At 44.8% G+C, this 15,107-nt stretch overlaps 1 protein-coding gene across 1 annotated transcript in view; it reads left to right on the top strand.

Moving 5' to 3' along the window:
- Nucleotides 1–13,931, top strand: part of LOC141097995 (arylacetamide deacetylase-like 4) — a 38,500-nt gene extending 24,569 nt beyond the window's left edge. Inside the window, exons 3-4 of the mRNA XM_073585570.1 lie at nt 9,988–10,051; nt 11,615–13,931. Coding sequence (XP_073441671.1) covers nt 9,988–10,051; nt 11,615–12,365 — 815 coding nt within the window. The 3' untranslated portion in view covers nt 12,366–13,931. The remainder of the gene's footprint in view (nt 1–9,987; nt 10,052–11,614) is intronic.
- Nucleotides 13,932–15,107: the final 1,176 nt, after the last annotated feature.

Here is a 15,107-nt window from a genome sequence, read left to right as displayed (position 1 = left end):
GTTTATCTGCCTTTCATCATAGCCTGGTTTCCAAGTCCCCACTATTTCACATGCCCTGGGTCTGTGACTACACCAATACCAGTGGCTTCATGCAGGGCCGGTTTTAGGCAAAGTGGGGCCTTAGTCAAAGTTTAAAATGGGGCCCCAAATGGTAACATATTGCACATCACACACAAGCATTTTGATTGTATTTGTATGCACTGAGTTGTTTCCCGGCCTCTTTTCACCGTCTTAGAAAGAATGATGAGGAAAGAACAATCACTAATAGAGCAATCTGTTCCCATATAGTATCATGTTTTCAGCAGCACATCTACAGTTTACACCCCATAGTCCTCCACATAATATAATGTGCCCCATAGTCCTCCATATAGTATAATACACTCCTTATAGTCCTCCATATAATATAATGTGCCCCATAGTCCTCCATATAGTATAATACACTCCTCATAGCCCTCCATATATTAAAATACACTCAGTCCTCCATATAATATAATACACTCCTCATAGTCCTCCATATATTAAAATACACTGCTCAGTCCTCCATATAGTATAACACACTCCTCATAGTGCTCCATATAGTATAATGCACCACCAGTCATCCATGTAGTACAATTCGCTTCCCATAGTATAATGCACCCCATAGTTCTTCACATAGTATAATGTATTCCCCATAGTCCTCGATACAGTATAATGCAGCCCACATAGAGCATAATGCAGCCACCCCACAGAGTATAATGCAGCCCCGCCATACAATATAATGTAACCCCCATAGAATATAATGCAGCCCCCCTCTTATAGTATAATGCAGCCATGCTTTACAGCATAATGCAGCCACCCCACAGAATATAATGTAACCCCCCATAGAATATAATGCAGCTCCTCCATAGAATATATGGCAGCCCCCTCAGAGTATAATGCAGCCCCCATAGAATATAATGCAGCCCCTTATATAGTATAATTTAGCCCCTCCATAGAATACAATGTAGCCCTCCTCATATAGTATAATGCAGCCCCAATAGAATATAATGTAGCCCCCTCATACAGTATAATGAAGCCCCCATACAATATAATCTAGCCCCCATAGAATATAATGCAGCCCCCCATAGAATACAATGTAGCCTCCTCATATAGTGTAATGTAGCCCCCTCATAGATTAGGATGCAATCACCCCCCCCATATAATATAATAGATATAATACAGACCCCCACAGAATATAATGTAGCCCCAAATAGAATATAATACAGCCCACCTCCCCATAGAATGTAATGTAGCCCCCCATATTATAGAACACAGCCTCCCCCATAGAATATAATGTATAATGTACCCCCATGGTATATAACACAGCCACATAGTATATAGCACAGCCACAAAGTATATAACACAGCCGCATATTATATAACACAGCCCACATAGTATATAGCACAGCCGCATAGTATATAACACAGCCCACATAGTATATAGCATAGCCCACATAGTATATAACACAGCACCACATGGTATATAGCACAGCACCACATGGTATATAGCACAGCCCACATAGTATATAGCACAGCCCACATGGTATATAGCACAGCACCACATGGTATATAGCACAGCCCACATAGTATATAGCACAGCCCACATGGTATATAGCACAGCACCACATGGTATATAGCACAGCACCATGGTATATAGCACAGAACCACATGTATATAGCACAGCACCACATGGTATATAGCACAGCACTACATGGTATACAGCACAGCACCACATGGTATACAGCACAGCACCACATGGTATATAGCACAGCACCACATGGTATACAGCACAGCACCACATGGTATATAGCACAGCAGCACGTGGTATGCAGCACAGCCCCACATGGTATATAGCACAGCACCACATGGTATATAGCACAGCCCACATAGTATATAGCACAGCACCACATGGTATATAGCACAGCACCACATGGTATATAGCACAACCCCCATGGTATACAGAACAGCACCACATGGTATACAGCACAGCACCACATGGTATACTGTATAGCACAGCACCACATGGTATACAGCACAGCCCCACATGGTATATAGCACAGCACCACATGGTATACAGAACAGCACCACATGGTATACAACACAGCCCCACATGGTATATAGCACAACACCACATGGTATATAGCACAGTACCATGGTATGTAGCACAGCCCCACATGGTATATAGCACAGCCCCACATGGTATATAGCACAGCCCACATGGTATATAGCACAGCCCCACATGGTATATAGCACAGTACCATGGTATATAGCACAGCCCCACATGGTATATAGCACAGCCCCACATGGTATAAAGCACAGCACCACATGGTATACAGCAAAGCACCACATGGTACATAGCACAGCACCACTTGGTATACAGCACAGCCCCACATGGTATACAGCAAAGCACCATGGTATACAGCACAGCTCCACATAGTATACAGCACAGCACCATGGTATATAGCACAGCACCACATAGTATACAGCACAGCCCAACATGGTACACAGCACAGGACCATGGTATATAGCACAGCCCACATATAGTATTTAGCACAGCCCGCATATCTCCCCCCGACAATGGCCCACAGTCAGTACTCATTGTTACATTAAAAAACAACACACTCCTCACTTCTCCTCGTGCCCGCGCTGCTCCCAGCTCCTGTCTCAGCGGCTGCTTTGCCTGACACACAGTGAGTGCACAATGACGTCATCGTGCACCCGCAGTGTCAGAGGCAGGGCGGAGAATGATGGGAGAGGGAGTGTCAGCTGACGCTCTCTCCTCCATCATTGCTTTGAACTGTACCGGTGTCTATGACGCCAGTATAGTTCAATGCGGCGGTGGAGGAAGTCGGTGATGGGGGCAGGCGGGTCCCCCTGCCTCACAGGCCCCATAGCGGCTGCATGATGTGCCGCTAGCTGGGGGCCCCTGGGGGAGTGGGGGCCCTAGGCAGCTGTTTGGGCTGCCTGCCCCTAACGTCGGCCCTGGCTTCATGAATCCACCTCTCCAGGTGAGCCTAACATTTCACTTCTTTAGCCATTTACCTATCTCCATCCATAAAAAACATTATGTTTGTTTAACTGTCAATTTTTATTATATCATATTTTGGGGCAGCATTTTGCACTAAGGCTAGGTTCACATTGCGTTTTACAGCCCGTTCAATGCATTGCGTTGACGGGCTGCGTTAACGGTATACCATAACGCGATCGCGTTATGCTATACCCGCTAGTACTGATGATTCATCAGCGCTAGCGGTGACGGAGCCTCCGACGCTGCAGCCCGCGTCCGAGGCTCCGTCACTGAATAACGGCACATCGCGAACGCGTGCCACTTTACGGCATGCATCGCGATGCGCCACATAATGGGGGTCAATGGCAGCGTTAACGGACTGCGTTACATCGCGTTATACCGCGGTGTAACGCAGTCCGTCTAACAGGCTGCCTAAACGCAATGTGACCCCCGGCCTAAGATTGTCATCTCATAACCCTACTAGGCATACTGACCTAGTCTTCTTTCATCCAGGAGGCACTCATACTGATCAAATATCCACTGGCCCCTCAAACATTTCTTCATATGTATGCACAAAGCAGCATGAGTATAGTATGTAATATAAATAATGTAATAAGCGTTTATAATCAAATTCCCAATACAGCTATGGGTATTATCAACGAATATATATAAACATGCGTAATCCAAGTGGATTTATACTATTTCATTTACCCATGAAATCTCAGGACTGTAATGTATGCTCCAAACCATAACCAAACAACAACCAGAATGGGGCAAGCCACCCAACACAGAAGTGGCCAACCAAGCCTAACTCAAAAGGAACTGTCCCAACAACAGCTTCAGTGAGGGTCTGTCATGGTGGCAGTCCACTTATTTGTAAGCGGGTTTTCGTACACTTTTTGACCTCTTTACAACCTTTCAGGGGAAAGAAGGATTGATGGCACACGTTGATAGTCAGCAACACTGCAAAGGAAAGGAGAAACAGGAGACCTTCATTTTCACTTTTACGGACCCGAATTTTACTTGTAGCTAGCAACATGCAGTATCATCTAGTTAAGTAAATATGATAAATTATTACGGCCATTTTTTAATGGTCCCTGATAGAACGGATCCTGAGAATTTCTATGACACTGATAGTAGAATGGATCCTGTTATGAATGAGTCACCGTAGGAGGCAAAACCAGAAATACTTGCTAAGTCCAGAAAACCAGAGAAGTTGGCAGCTATCGGATTGCAGACCCCTGAACCTATCAACAACAACTAGCAGTAGCCGTGGGGGGTTCTTACGGTGCCCTAGACCCCTCGATCACAGCCGAAGAACTACATAGCCTAAAGACAGAAAGGGAAATCTAAACTGCCCCAGAGCAGACCCCAAAGCAATAGGCAGCCCCCAACATATAATGACGGTGAAGCAAGATGAAAAAACACTCACACAGATAGAAAGATAGGCTGAGCAAATGATGGGGCCGAAGCTAACTAGATAGGACAGGATAGAAAAGCTGCCATCTGTAATCCGCCAAAACCCTATCAAAACAAGAGCCAACAGCTGATAGGGAAAAAAGCCCTGAAGACGCTAGGCTTCAAAAAGACTATATCAGTAGTCAGGTATTTTCTGAAGACAGAGCAAAAAGGAATTCAGCTCACCCCAGCAGGGAATGGCAGAAATCAAGGAAAACAATGCAAAACAAAACCAAAACCCCAAATGCAAAGAGTAGAGCAGAAAACTTAGCTTTTGAGGAGCAGGAATCAGACTGGTCTCCTAGAATCCCTCAGAGAGATCACCAGCAAGGCAGAAGGGCGTCGGCTGCCTTATATCCAGTCAGTAATTCCCGTCACCCAGTCATCATCATCCTGCCCAGGTGCTTGGTAATCAGCCTCACTACCTTCCTTCACCAGAAGAGGGAGTTCATCAGACCTCAATGGTGAAGGGGAAAATGAACTCACAACAGTACCTCCCCCTTGAGGAGGGGTCACCGAACCCTCATCCACGCCACCAGGGCGATCAGGGTGAGCCCGATGAAAGGCACGCACCAATCTTTTGCATGAATATCAGAGGCAGAGACCCAGGAATTATCCTCCTGACCATAACCCTTCCACTTAACCAAATACTGGAGTCTCCGTCTAGCCAGACGGGAATCCAGTATCTTCTCTACCTCATATTCCATGTTACCCTCAACCAATACAGGGTCCGGAGGTGCCACCCCAGGAACTACTGGTTCAACAAACCTCTTCAACAAGGACTTATGAAACACATTATGGATTTTAAATGTAACAGGAAGAGCCAAATGAAAAGAGACCGGATTAATAATCTCCAAAATCTTGTAAGGTCCAATAAATCTAGGCTTAAACTTAGGAGAAGCCACCTTAATAGCGATGTTTTTTGATGATAACCAAACCATATCACCAACCTTAAACTGGGGACCAATGGTCCTATGTCGGTTGGAAAACCGCTGGGCCTTTTCCTGGGAGAGAGATAACTTATCCACCACTTGGTCCCAGATCTGGTGCATTCTCTCCACCACAGTGTCAACACCTGGGCAGGCAGAAGGCTCCACCTGCCCTGAAGAAAATCGAGGATGAAACCCAAAGTTACAAAAAAAAGGTGACATCAAAGTGGCAGAACTAGCTCTATTATTTAAAGCAAATTCGGCCAAGGGCAAAAATGAAACCTAATCATCCTGATCAGCGGAAATAAAACATCTCAAATACGACTCCAAGGTCTGGTTTGTTCTTTCCGTCTGCCCATTGGTCTGAGGGTGAAAAGCAGAGGAGAAGGACAACTGAATTCCAAGCTTGGAACAGAAAGTCCTCCAAAATCTAGACACAAACTGAACTCCTCTGTCAGATACAATGTTCTCAGGAATCCCGTGCAAGCGAACCACCTGTTGCAAAAACAGGGGCACCAACTCAGAGGAAGATGGCAACTTAGGGAGTGGTACAAGATGAACCATCTTAGAGAACCTATCACAAATCACCCAAATAACAGTCATTCTCTGAGAGACAGGCATATCAGAGATGAAATCCATTGAAATATGGGTCCATGGCCTCCTGGGAACCGGCAAAGGCATCAACAACCCACTAGAGCGAGAACAAGGTTTAGACCGGGAGCAAGTCCCACAGGACTGCACAAAATTCCTGACATCACGAGACAAGGCGGGCCTCCAAAAAGAACGACTCACCAGATCTCTAGTACCAAAAATACCTGGATGACCAGCCAATGCAGAGCAATGAACTTCAGACATCACTCTCTTCTTCCACTGGTCAGAAACATACAACTTTCCACTGGGACAATGCTCAGGTTTGTCCTCCTGGAACTCTTCCAGAGCACATCTCAGATCGGGCGAGATGGCAGAAAGAACTACCCCTTCGCCTAAGATGGTAGCAGGCTTGGTCACCACAGGAGAATCAGCAAAGAAGCTCCTAGAGAGAGCGTCAGCCTTGACATTCTTAGTGCCAGGAAGAAAAGAGACCACAAAATCAAAACGTGTAAAAAACAAGGCCCACCTAGCCTGTCTAGGGTTCAAGCGTTTGGCCGACTCCAGGTAAATCAAATTCTTGTGGTCAGTGAGGACCACGACTTGATGTTTAGCTCCCTCCAACCAATGTCTCCACTCCTCAAATGCCCATTTCATGGCTAACAGTTCCCGATTCCCCACATCATAGTTATGTTCAGATGGAGAGAACTTTCGGGAAAAGAAAGCACAGGGATTCATTTTAGATGTTACAGGATCCTTTTGGGACAAAACAGCTCCTGCACCAATCTCTCCACCTCTACCTGGAACGGGAGTGAGACATCAGGTTGCCGCAAAACCGGGGCAGAAGTGAATCTTCGCTTCAGCTCCTGAAAGGAAGAAACAGCCTCTGGAGACCAATTCAACACATCAGCACCCTTCTTAGTCAGATCAGTCAATGGCTTGGCAATACTAGAAAATTTTGCTATAAATTTCCGATAAAAATTATCAAAACCCAAAAACTTCTGGAGGGCCGTCAAAGAAGTGGGCTGAACCCAATCATAAATGGCCTGTACCTTGGCCGGGTCCATTTCAATAGTTGACGGAGACAAAATAAATCCCAAAAAAGAAATCCTCTGTACCCCAAAAAGGCATTTCTATCCTTTGACATACAGGGAATTCTCCCTCAAGATCCGGAACACAGTCCGAACATGTTCCACATGAGAATCCCAATCCTTGGAGAAGATCAAAATATCATCCAGGTAGATAATCAAAAATTTATCCACAAAGTCTCGGAAAATATCGTTCATGAAGCACTGGAAGACAGAAGGGGCATTAGTGAGCCCAAAAGGCATCACCAGGTACTCAAAATGTCCCTCCGGAGTATTAAACGCCGTCTTCCATTCATCCCCATGCTTAGTGCGGATAAGATTATACACCCCCTGAGGTCAAGCTTGGTAAACCAGCAAGCACCTTTAACTCTGGAGAATAGATCCGAAATCAGGGGTAACGGATACTGATATTTAATAGTAATTTTCTTGAGGGCACGATAATCAATACAAGGCCTTAATGAACCATCCTTTTTGGCCACGAAAAAAAACCCAGCACCTAAGGGTGAAGAGGATGGTCTAATATGACCCTTCTCCAACGCCTCCTTAATATAGGATCGCATAGCCTCGTGCTCGGGTACAGATAAATTGAAGAGCCGACCCTTGGGAAATTTACACCCCGGGCTCAGTTCAATTGCACAGTAATAATTCCTATGAGGAGGCAAAGACGCAGACTCATTCTCACTAAATACATCATAAAAATCCGCCAAATAGTCAGGAACATCATGCGACTGAGGAGAGGTGGAAAAAACCGGAGCCTCACTAAAGGCACACCGACAACCCCAACTCACCACAGACACAGATTTCCAATCCAAAACTGGATTATGAATTTGCAACCAGGGAAACCCCAGAACAATGGTATCATGCAAATTATGCAACACCAAAAATCTGCAATTTTCTTGATGGTCTGGGGCGACCCGCATTACCACCTGGGTCCAAAACTGAGGTTTATTTTTCGCCAAAGGAGTAGCATCAATCCCCCTCAAAGGGATAGGCGTTCGCAGAGGTGTCATAGGAAATCCACAACCTTTAGCAAAATCCAAGTCCATTAGGTTCAGGGCTGCTCCCGAATCCACAAAAGCCTTGGCGGAAAATGTGGACAGGGAGCAGATCAGAGTAATTGCCAGAAGAATCTTAGGTTCAACACCACCCACAGAAAACGTGTGTGCAAAACGTTTCTCTCATTTAGGACAGACAGAAATAATATGCGAGGCATCTCCACAAAAAAAACACAGCTTATTACGCCTTCTGAACTCCTGACGTTGCGCCCTGGACAAAACTCTATCACATTGCAAAGGTTCAGACATTTGTTCAACAGATGGCAACACCTCTCGTGCAGTCCTGCGTTCACGTAAACGCCGATCAACTTGAATGGCTAATGACATAGAATCGTCAAGACCAGAGGGAACAGGAAATCCCACCATAGTATCTTTTATGGCTTCTGACAAACCCTTCCGAAAGAGAGCTGCCAAGGCATTATCATTCCAGGTAGCAAGGACCGCCCACTTTTGGAATTTTTGATAGTACAATTCTGCAGAATCTCGACCCTGGCTCAATGCCAACAGGGTCTTTTCAGCCTGATCAATAGCATTAGATTCATCATACAACAACCCCAAGGCTTGAAAAAATGCGTTCACATTAGTCAGAATAGGATTATGTGGTTTCAAAGAAAACGCCCAATCCTGGGGATCGCCACGCAGCAAAGAGATGACAATTTTAACCTGCTGCGCGGAGCTCCCTGATGAGTTAGGCTTCAAGGCAAAAAATAATCTACAATTATTTTTGAAATTCAAAAATTTAGACCGATCCCCAAAAAACACATCAGGAGTAGGGATCTTTGGTTCAGCAGCATGTGAATGAGCAAGGTAGGCGGAAATTCCCCGCACTTCCGCAGCGAGCTGCTCCACACGATCAGACAATTGCTTTATCTCCATTGAGAGAAAAAAAAATTCCCCCTACGGCCTCAGAGATATAGAGGAAAAAATATACACACCTTTTTTTTTTTTTTTTTTTTTTTTACAATTCTTTCCTGCTATTGAGTACCCTAGGATCTGCGATATGGCTGGTGATTCTGTTATGAATGAGTCACCGTAGGAGGCAAAAACAGAAATACTAGCTAAGTCCAGAAAACCAGAGAAGTTGGCAGCTATCGGATTGCAGACCCCTGAACCTATCAACAACTAGCAGTAGCCGTGGGGGGTTCCTACGGTACCCTAGACCCCTCGATCACAGCCAGAGAACTACATAGCCTAAAGACAGAAAGGGAAATCTAAACTGCCCCAGAGCAGACCCCAAAGCAATAGGCAGCCCCCAACATATAATGACGGTGAAGCAAGATGAAAAACACTCACACAGATAGAAAGATAGGCTGAGCAAATGATGGGGCCCAAGCTAACTAGATAGGACAGGATAGAAAAGCTGCTGTCTGTAATCCGCCAAAACCCTATCAAAACAAGAGCCAACAGCTGATAGGGAAAAAAGCCCTGAAGACGCTAGGCTTCAAAAAGACTATATCAGTACTCAGGTATTTTCTGAAGACAGAGCAAAAAGGAATTCAGCTCTCCCCAGCAGGGAATGGCAGAAATCAAGGAAAACAATGCAAAACAAAACCAAAACACAAATGCAAAAAGTAGAGCAGAAAACTTAGCTTTTGAGGAGCAGGAATCAGACTGGTCTCCTAGAATCCCTCAGAGAGATCACCAGCAAGGCAGAAGGGCGTTGGCTGCCTTATATCCAGTCAGCAATTCCCGTCACCCAGTCATCATCATCCTGCCCAGGTGCTTGGTAATCAGCCTCACTACCTTCCTTCACCAGAAAAGGGAGTTCATCAGACTTCAATGGTGAAGGGGAAAATGAACTCACAACAGGATCCTAATAACTAATCTCTTGTTTATTTGGTTTAGACACCTATGAAAGTTTCTGCCGATACCTAACCAAGAATTCCGGGGCCGTGGTTGTCTCTGTTGGGTAAGGTGACATTTCTCTAACATTTCCTGATTTTTTTTTAAATTAATCTAATGATATAGTGATGATATGGGATTTTTATCACTTCAGGTTGCAGGTATGGTGACAATTAGGGTGGATAAAAGTGAGTTGTCGAAAGCAACCAATTTAATTAAAGCTGATCATAGTTGAAATCAGATTTTTTTTTCGGGTAATGTGGTGCCCCTGAGGGTTCAGTCGCCACAGAGGTACTGCACCTCCTCCTGAGGTGTGGTACCCAACCATTCAGGTAAGGTGGAGACACCTGACCACACTCCAACACCTGCATCCCACACAACATAGTAGTGTAGCAAAGCACCTTTGGTGGCTCCCTGCTTGGAGTGCTGGGAGGTGGGTGGAGCTTAGTTGCACAAGAGAGCGGGAGATTATTAGGACTAGGTCAGTCTGTGAGAAGAGATCCCCTGAGTGGGATGGATGGAAGGAAGTGCTGCAGCAGACCTCAGTGACCTGGGTCTGCTGGCACAGGAAAGAGATATTCAGAAAGCCTAATTCTCCATAAGAAGGATAGTTTTGTACGGAACGTAAGGAGAAGAAGAGAACTAAGGATTAGGGTTAGAGCAGAGCCCTTCCTCAAGTTCTAAGCGCATGGCCGGGGGCCGGTCCCCGAGGTTGTATGGATACTAATGGTCCTGCAGCAGACACCGGAGGAACAGAAGTTGTCACCACTTTATTCCCACACAAGACTTGGGGGCACAACAGCAGCGTGAGTGAGCCGGAACTTAGTAGCAAGGAGTCCCCGAAGCAGGCTACAGCTGTCTACCGTACAAGTAGAGTTCTAAGAACATCTGAAAGGAGGAACTCCAGTGTAACTCAGTACTGTGAGTACTTCAAATAGGCGCTAGAAGGGAGACGTTCAGGAAAGGCACATATTGGCGGAGTGTTGGAACGGAGTACTTCATCTTACCTGGAAGTTGGCTGAGCTCCTGACCTGGAGGACACGGCACGGATGCGGGCACCTGTATGCACAACAGACTGTGAGTAAAGCTTTGGAACTACATGCCCTGGTGTCCTCCACTTATTCCTGCGCCAACACACTCAGCACTGCTACATCTCTGTGCTTAACACTGCACCATTACGCTCTCCTCACTAGCTCTTCATCTACACTGCCCTGGGACTACAGCCCTACCTGTGGAGGGCCACAACATAATTGCTGCACCACACCATCTGTCCCAGAGGATGTCTGCAGCGTCAGCTTAGCACCTTCATTGCCGAACACACAAGTGGCGTCACGAATCATCCACTTATAAACTTTAATCATCATCCACACGCTCAACATCCTCCCTTTTACAATGGACGCCCAGGGCCACGGTCCGGGTCACAGCTACCGTGACATCTCCCAATGACATCAACGGGCCCGGCTCCGAGTACTCCATGGCCCTGGCGGGCGACCCAGTAACGTCTGTAGTTTTCATCCAAAATGCCTGGTAAACAATGCATGTGGTGGTCAGATATTGAATACTGACCCTTGTTTACTAAACCACAAAAATTCAATATAAAATGTTTTTTTTTTTTTTTTTAATATTTTAGGTACCGCCTGGCACCAGAACACAGATGCCCGGCTGCTTTTGATGATTGTGTCTTGGCTACAGTTCACTTTATGAAGACGGCGCAAGATCATGGAGTTGATCCTTCTTCTGTTATAATATGTGGAAACAGTGCCGGGGGCAATCTTGCAGCTGGGGTCTGTCAAGCTCTTGTGGGGAGATCAGATCTTCCAAAGCCTCTTGCCCAGGTGTTGATATACCCAGTGGTCCAGATGGCCGATTTTAATTTACCCTCTTACCAACAAAACAAAATGGTCCCATTGTTACCCCAAGAACATGCTCTATTGTACGTAACTAGCTATATAGGTGGTGATTCTTCTTTGTCAGAAGAGATGAGAAATGGCAGCCATGTTCCTCTTGAAAAAAGACAAAAATTAAGTAAGTTGTTGAGTTCTGAGGAATTTAAGGACAAAGGCTACAAACCTCACGTCATGGCACCCTTTAATAAAGATGTTTATGAGAAAGTTAAGATAGCTTTTGACCTTCCATGTTCTCCATTGTTCTCTGATGATGGTGTAATCCGGCAATTACCACAGGCCTACATAGTAACATGTGAGTTTGATGTTCTTCGCGATGATGGAATACTCTACAAGAACCGGCTGAAGGACAATGGAGTCCCGGTCACATGGTATCATGTCAAAGATGGATTCCATGGAATTGTCAACCTCTTTCATGATGTGGTGTCTGGAAAGCTGGCTTTGGATAATGTTATTACTTACATTAAAAACCTTTGAAACCTTGTGTGTTGAAAATTTTTGAGATCTTCCATTTTTTTGGCTCAGTGGAGGATCGAAATTGAGTCGAAATTTGCCGTTTCATCTGATCTCAAACATTTTGAGATACAATTTACGATTTTCAAAAAAAAAACTTGCCTGGTACTACTTACCACACTGCTGAAACATCAGAGAGCAAGCTTACGTGATTTTGCATTACTACACGGACCGCCCCATAATGACCTTCAGATATAACTTCTAGTTGATGGTAATACATTGTACAGTGGTGATCGGTCACAGATCAGCGGTTCCCAGAGCAGCATAGTTTGTATAACGGAGTCATTTTCCATCCTCCTGCTTTGCCGAACGTATCAGGGTTTGGCACCACTCCAGCAGTAGAACACAGATACTGTTTGATGTATAGTCTTACGCTTATTTTTCTTTGCTATGTTTACCACTTTGCTAACTTCTAGTTCTCTCTTTAGCCCGCAGATTTCTTGTTTCACCTTGATCATTGAGTGTTTGTTACTTCTTCATATTGTATAAATCATTTATAGCCAAGTAACTTCTCAGTTTTTATTTCATTATACTCTTTGTGACCTGATGGTTTTAATGACTTGCTCATTGTACTTTTGTATTATTTTAGTGGTTTAATAGTATATTTAATTTACATATTGTGGTGTAGTAACCACTGTGTCTGCTAGGGGGCGCTGTGTGGAGGTCCCAAGAGAACGGATGAGTGGCAGAATCCTGAAGGATGGTTATGTATCTCAAAGTGGGTGGCTTTGAGATGGAGACTTGTGTATGTGTGATCAGCAATATCATTGCTGAGGTGTTGTTTCAAAGTGTAAGGGAGAAGTCTTCAGGTAACTAGTGAGATGGGCGGGTTCTGGTTGCCTACAAAACCACCCAGGGGTGTGTCTGAAAACACCTGTAGTAAAAGGCTATGTGAGTGTGTGAAGGACCTGTGATGAGGTCATAGTCACGTGACCCGGTGGGCGTGGCTATAGACCATATAATGTGGCCAGGGTAGGTCACATGGGGTGAATGCAGGGACCTGGTTGGTCCAGAGTGGAAGGTCCCATGCGCAGGATTGGCTCCTGGCTAACAGCCGGTGTTTGGGTGTGTGTAATAGCTGCCAGAGCCTGAAAGTTCCCTGGAGGGATATGGACGTCTGCAGCATGAGTGACGGAACCATGTGGAGATCCTGACGTGGGTGAGATAAATGAGGCTAAGAGAACATGTATGCTGGACATTGAGCAATCTGTGTGAACACTGGGTTTACAGAGAGAAGCTATAATGGACGCTCTGCTGTTTATGTGAAGTTTTGTTGATTGCTTCTATCGGTTTATGCTGCATAATAAACCGCATGGACTTCTATGTTTGATTGAAAATCCGTGCCGGATGTGTTTTGTTCGCTGCCAAGTGAGAATTCCCCAAGTAAATGACAGCGCTGCCTCACAATATATATATACACACATATTTTGCGCTAATGTTGTACTATCTCCTGCTGTTTGGTCCTTCCACTGTTTTTAACATTTTTGTCTGCTTGCATTTATGTCAATCAATAAATGAATTTACATTTTTTGTCTGTCTATCCCGTTTTCATATAGGATGCACAGATTGTACAAACAAGACTAATCCTCAATACTTCATTCTGCGGTGGCTGGGGAGCTGATTTCTTCAATGGAATGGGCCTCTCTCTTTCAGCAGAGTAACTTCAATTTGGGACAAATCTCACATGATTACAGCTCAGGCTGGAGTTTTAGATCTCCTCAGTGTTCCAATCTAAGCCCAGCTAGGGTGGTGCACCTTAGTACCCTATGATTACTAATTCCCACTGCTAGCTAATTGTGGTGCAGGCATTCACTTAACACAACCTCATCCTGTTCCTGTCTGTACCATCTGTGAGTCTGACCCCTACTGGCAGGAAAGTCCTTTTCTGCTCCCTCAGACACTACAGGGAATGTTAGGATGAATGTAATGTTAACCCCATGCTGACCCATGACCAGCCATCTCATTTGCAGCCCAATGTACTGTGCTTCTAACTATTACGACACAGCGCAAAATACCCACTCCTGGCTGTACTTCAAACCTGCAAAGGAGATTCTTAGGGCGTATTTCACTTGCAATTGCATTCACCCACATAACTCAATAAGGACTAACATCTTTCAGTCCCAAATCTGTTGCGTCATAATGATAATAAAGTTTTAATAGAACATTACAATTGTATTAAAACTTTATTATAGTCACACATCAGCATTGTGTTCCTGTAAAGTACATACCTACAGGTGGCACGCAGGGTGGTACAGGTGGCACACAGCACACGTTAGCCTATCTAACATTACATGATGCAGCATCATCATGACAAAGATACATTAATATGATTTTGGTAACAAGGTGGTATTTAAATCACAACAAGGTCAATTAATGCAATGTTTTCCCCTTCCTGGTAAATTACTGGCACAACTGGTATTTCTACTTGGAAACTTGTAAAATAATTGCAAAGGATGGTATATTTGTATTGGAAAATGGCGTGTGGCACTAAAGGCTCTTTCTATATGAATTATCACGATTTTGCCAAACTGCAAAGTCCTATAAATGTCAGCCGTGTGTGGACTAGGTGAAATGTGGAATTGGTACCTGGAATTGTAATGGATAAGTCTGCAGAAAGACAGTGACAGAGACAGCAACAGCACACTGTATGCAGCCTTGTGAATAGAAATCAGAATTTACTCACTGATGGTTTCACAATGCACTTTG

Source organism: Dendrobates tinctorius, unplaced genomic scaffold (genome assembly GCF_039654945.1).
Source record: "Dendrobates tinctorius isolate UK_male_01 unplaced genomic scaffold, ASM3965494v1 ptg000086l, whole genome shotgun sequence".
Classification (NCBI taxonomy): domain Eukaryota; kingdom Metazoa; phylum Chordata; class Amphibia; order Anura; family Dendrobatidae; genus Dendrobates; species Dendrobates tinctorius.
Note: the sequence above shows the minus strand (reverse complement) of the source record. Positions and strands in the feature narration are given on the sequence as shown.